Source organism: Penaeus chinensis, chromosome 42, assembly GCF_019202785.1.
Source record: "Penaeus chinensis breed Huanghai No. 1 chromosome 42, ASM1920278v2, whole genome shotgun sequence".
NCBI classification, from domain to species: Eukaryota; Metazoa; Arthropoda; class Malacostraca; order Decapoda; family Penaeidae; genus Penaeus; species Penaeus chinensis.
Window position 1 is genome coordinate 21,619,270 of NC_061860.1, and position 5,000 is coordinate 21,624,269.

Consider the following 5,000-nt stretch of genomic DNA (forward strand, 5'->3'; position numbering starts at 1 on the left):
TCTCCATTAAATAGGTCTGCAAGGAGGCCTATTTAGTTCGTTTGTAACGTCCTAAGAACGGCTTGATTTGCTCTCTTCCGATGGGCGGTCGAGAGGGAATGTGTTGGCGTGTCTAAGATGGGGTGGGGTGGAGGGGGAGGTATTGTGGTGGGGGTGGGGTGGGTGGGCTTGTGGTGAGAGTGGGGAGTGTGTAGTGTGTAATGAGAATGAATACAGTTTGGAGTATACCATGAGTGATAATAGTGTGAGGGAAATGATAATAATGATGACTGTGTAAAATAATAAATATGACAGGTATAATGATAATGGTGTGTGCTAAAGAATAATATTATAAGAACATGAATACTGCATTATATTACCATAATATTTTATTTATTTATTGGAAGTTCTGAAGAAAAATCTTGCATTAAAATAAATAAGAGTAAATTCATAATTTACTATTTGGACGAAGACTATGACTTGATTGTAATATACAATATATTTGATATATATTAAAGCATGTAAAATATAATATGATTTAATAAACTACCCATAACAAGAATATACAAGGATATCTGTTTATATTTAACATATATTTAACATATTCTTTATGCGCATTTCTGTGTGTGTTTACGTGCGTGTGTGTCTGTGTACGTATGGGTGTTTGGTTGTCTACATCCTTTCTGATTGTATCTAAATTATACTGTGTAGAAACTATGACTGCAGCATGACGTTACATCCCATTCAGAAACGTGTCTATCCCCTCCCCCTCCCCCATGCTTCCTATCCCCTATCCTCTCCAATTCTCCTATTCCCCTCCCATCCCCTCCTATCCCCTCCTATCGCCTCCCATCCCCTCTTATCGCCTCCCATCCCTCCTATCGCCTCCCATCCTTCCTATTCCCAGAGGGACGCATCAGAGAGCAACTCACCTGGTCCAGGAGGTCGAACGGCGGGTCTGTCTCAATGGGGGCGTCGTCCTGCACGTGTCCTTGGGTTGAGCGGTGTAACAGGGACACTGGGTTGATGTGGTCCCGCTGGGGTTTGCCGTCCACGGGCATCGTCTTCAGGCGTTCCTCGACCTGGGGGGGGGGGGGGGGGGGGAGATTAATGGTGGCGGGGGTAATGGTAATGATACTACTACTGTTGCTACTATTGATATTAAACAAGTCGATGGTAATGGTCATGGCAATAATGTTGACAGCGATAAAACTAGATAATACAATATAATAATGCAATCACGCACTCACAGACTCGCACTCAAACACAAGCACACACACACACACAGACACACACACACACACACACACACACCACTCCCAAGCACACGCAAGAAACATTTTTTTTTTATTTTTTTTATTAGTCTGCTGAAAACTTTTCCCCAACCTGTCCAAGATTATGGATGATGCGATTGGCCTTTTCCGTGAGGTCGGACTGTATGGTCGAGATCGCTCGCTCTTGCCGCTGCGACGTGTTCAGGAGTGCCTCGCTCTTTGGCACCAGCACGTCCACGGAGCTCTTGGTGCCAACCACGACGTCCCACACCTGGAACAGGGCGAGGAGGGCTCATGTTGGGGATTGGGATAACGAAAGGGTAATTACAGTGAAGACAACAATAGTAAATAGCGATGATGATGATAGTAATATTACTATTAATGATGGTGATAATGATGATAATGGATATAATAATAGTAATCATCATCATCATCTTCATCATCATCATCATCATAACAATAATATATATGTATAATAATAACAATAATAATAATAATAATAATATAATAACAACAATGATAATAATAATGAAGATACTTCTACTAATTATAATACGGCTCGCGCTGTCATCATTAGAAAAAATACTTGGCTGTTAGGTATTTTGTAAGAACTGTTGGGAGCATCAAAACACTTGGACACCAATGGTTCGATTCGCATATTGAGAAAAAAAATGGTGTTTTTGCAATACGACCCACCGATGATCATACGCTCATCGGGTTACTTCAGAGAGTCTTTGGGGGGAAATTATCAAATTCCAGCTATATGGAAAGTTCTATAAAAAGAAAAGACAGCCCTTCTAACTGTATCTAGAGTACATGTCTATAAAACTAACTACAGCATAATGTCACAGGATATTCTATCAGACGCTGTAATGATGGAATATCCTGTAACATTATGCTGTAGCTATGTTTTTTGGACATTGCATCCTGTTTGGAAACCTATTTCTCCTATTTCGCAGAGCGACGAAGGAGAGAGCAATATCTCCGGAGGGGGGGGGGGGGGGGTAGCAGTGTACACGTGCGAATGGTAACCTGATCTGAGAGGCGAGAGCAGGCAAGCGTGGGCTGTACCTGGGATATGTGTTGTACAATCAATAATAATAATAATGAAAAATAAAAAAATAATAAGCATCGTTATCCTTTGCACAAACTAATACGAAAAATTGACGAAGAGGTTTAGAATAGCGAGGCAGGTAGTTAGCATCCTAATCCGAAGTTAACAGAGTGAAGTGCTCAGCTCCAGATTGATCACAAGGAAAGGTAACAATTTTTTTTTCTGACTGTACTTTCAGAATGTTTGCAACACACTGATGCTATCGTGAAATATTTGAAAATATATATTTTAGAAAGAAATCGATCATTTCTATCGTGTATATGTGTACCTTCGATGATTTCTAAAATGAATAGATAAATAAATGAATAATACAATAGTGGTCTTTTTACTCAATTTTCTAAAGACGGAAGTATCTCTATAACTATATATACCCGACATGGAAATTAATGAAACAAAATAATAATGAATAGATAAATAAAATATAAAAACGACCCGTCATTGGTTCGCATCACAATACACGAACGAAATCACAACTGATGTTGTAACCACATCAAAATAGTCATGCGTTAGATGCAGCGAGAACGTTTTAAAAGAGTTAGAGCTTATTGGAAAAGCCATAAAAGAATTTCGATGAATGGAATCACGGTGGATTTCATATCAACAGGGAACTTGTTAGCTAAAGATATAACGTAGTCTGTGTACTTAGGGCAAATTTTATCGTTTTAGTATGGGACAGATGTCATTTAAATAGTTTGTTTTATTCAGTTAAGTTTTGTGTCTGACTTATTAAGCCTTTGAAGCTTATTAGAATCATCTCTTTCTTGTCTTTTTACGCTGTGTCCATGACCAAAACATTTATAGCAAGCTTATTTACAACTGAACTAACGCCTATTCTATTGCTTGGTTGTAATTAATCTTCACTTTCGTTTGTCTTACCCTTCTACATGCTATATGGGATTATATGATTTCATACTACTCCATCTTCATCTTACCCTTCTTTCTCTCTTTTCCTTTTTTGTCTTTGTTTTTGTTTGTCTTTAACAAGCTTACCTCGTCCACCTTTTCCCGTATAATTTCCTTGAACAAACAAAAATTAAAGGTATATTTTGTATTAAGCCTCAAAGGGACTTCTCATCTTCCTTTCTATAGCAGGTGTATTATTTTTTTTTTATGAATTCATTTTGTGTCACACTCTCCAGTCTATTTTCATTGTTTTCTTTCTTTGTTTAATCAAATAACTTCCCTCTTACATCTCGTTTTGTTTACTCCCTTGTCCATTTGTTCTAACAACTTGCCTCTTAAATATCACTTTGTTTCTTAGTTTTCCTATTTAAACATCTTCCCTCTTGCCATTTTTGTCGCTCTTTGTTCTTTTGTTCAAATACTTCTCCCTTAACATGTTCTGCCTCTCTGTTCAAACAACTCTCCCTGAACAACCTATGCTCTCTCTTTGCATCTTTGTTCAGACACCTCTCCTTTTGCGATTTATTGCCTTTATCTCTGTTTCTTTGTTCAAACAACTCTTCCTTAACAACTTATTCTCTCTCTTTGTTTCTTTGTCAAGCGCCTCTCCCTTAACATCCTATTCTGTCTGCCTCTCTCTTTTATTCAGCTAACTTACCTCCTCCATCTTCTCCCACACCGTTTCCATGGGAGACATCTTGTTCACGAGCGAGTCGATCTTGTTCAGAGGCGCTGACTGACGGGTCATATTGCTTCTGGAAATGGGATATTTTATTGGAGATAAGTCGGGAGAGATTCTTTTCATTTTGTTAAATGCGTTCGTGCAGAAATAAGAGAAAGGTGTAGGTTTGGTAGATGTAATAGACAGTTTATTCCTGGAACTAGATGTAGGACAACTGTTAGTGAAAACTGTCATATCTTTTTTGAGAAAAGGTATTCTTCTAAAATATATTAGATTGTAAAGTAAGGTATATCACATTTTTTAACAAATGGTAAGTCCACTCACGTTATTTTTAAACAGCTCAGTAATTCAGATATATTTCACATTAATGTAGCCAATTATAAAAATCTACACCAACTCCTTTCCAAAATCTACAAAACTTCTGTTATCATTACTTATACACACACACACACACACACACACACACACACACACACACACACACACATATATATATATATATATATATATATATATATATATATATATATACATATACATACATACACACATATGCATACGAGTATACACATATACGGGAAAGCACGCACCCCGGCGGCACGGTGGTGGCGTCGGGCGTCGGCTGCTGCTCCTCCAGGATGGCGTCGTGGATGTCTCGCACGGAGCCCGAGAGCGTCTCGAGGTCCCCGGAGACGTAGGCCATGTGGAACTGCAGCCGCCGGTCCATGGAGCTCACGGACTCGCGCAAGGAGTCCATCGATTCCTGCAGTTGATCAAGGACTGGCGTCTGTTGCAGAGAGGGAGAGAGAGAGAGGGATGAGTGGTCGGGTCGGTGGTTTTCTTTCTTTTTCTTTCTTTCTTTCCTATTCTGTTCGTTTGTTTGTCTGTTTGTTTTATTCATTCTTTATTTAGTTATTTTTCTGAAAGTAGTGCTGTGATTGCTTCTCAGTTATTCGTTGTTATTATCGACAGATTTCTCCGTCAAGATAACTTCCTATTAAAATATCTCCATCGTCTTAAAAAGAAAAAAAAAGCAGGCCCACCTTTT

General features: G+C 38.8%; 1 protein-coding gene across 2 annotated transcripts in view; it reads right to left on the bottom strand.

Moving 5' to 3' along the window:
• The window catches only part of LOC125047964 (angiopoietin-2-like), a 159,597-nt gene that overhangs the window by 10,173 nt on the left and 144,424 nt on the right, over positions 1-5,000 (bottom strand). Inside the window, exons 3-8 of one of the 2 annotated variants that reach the window (XM_047646515.1) lie at positions 4,996-5,000; positions 4,543-4,739; positions 3,929-4,025; positions 1,366-1,524; positions 912-1,061; positions 1-16 (exon numbers count right to left, since the gene is read on the bottom strand). The exon at positions 1-16 is cut by the window's left edge and continues 137 nt beyond it; the exon at positions 4,996-5,000 is cut by the window's right edge and continues 307 nt beyond it. In XM_047646515.1, coding sequence (XP_047502471.1) covers positions 1-16; positions 912-1,061; positions 1,366-1,524; positions 3,929-4,025; positions 4,543-4,739; positions 4,996-5,000 — 624 coding nt within the window. Of the gene's footprint in view, positions 29-911; positions 1,062-1,365; positions 1,525-3,928; positions 4,026-4,542; positions 4,740-4,995 lie in introns of both variants that reach the window. The other variant, XM_047646514.1, reaches the window with a different exon arrangement.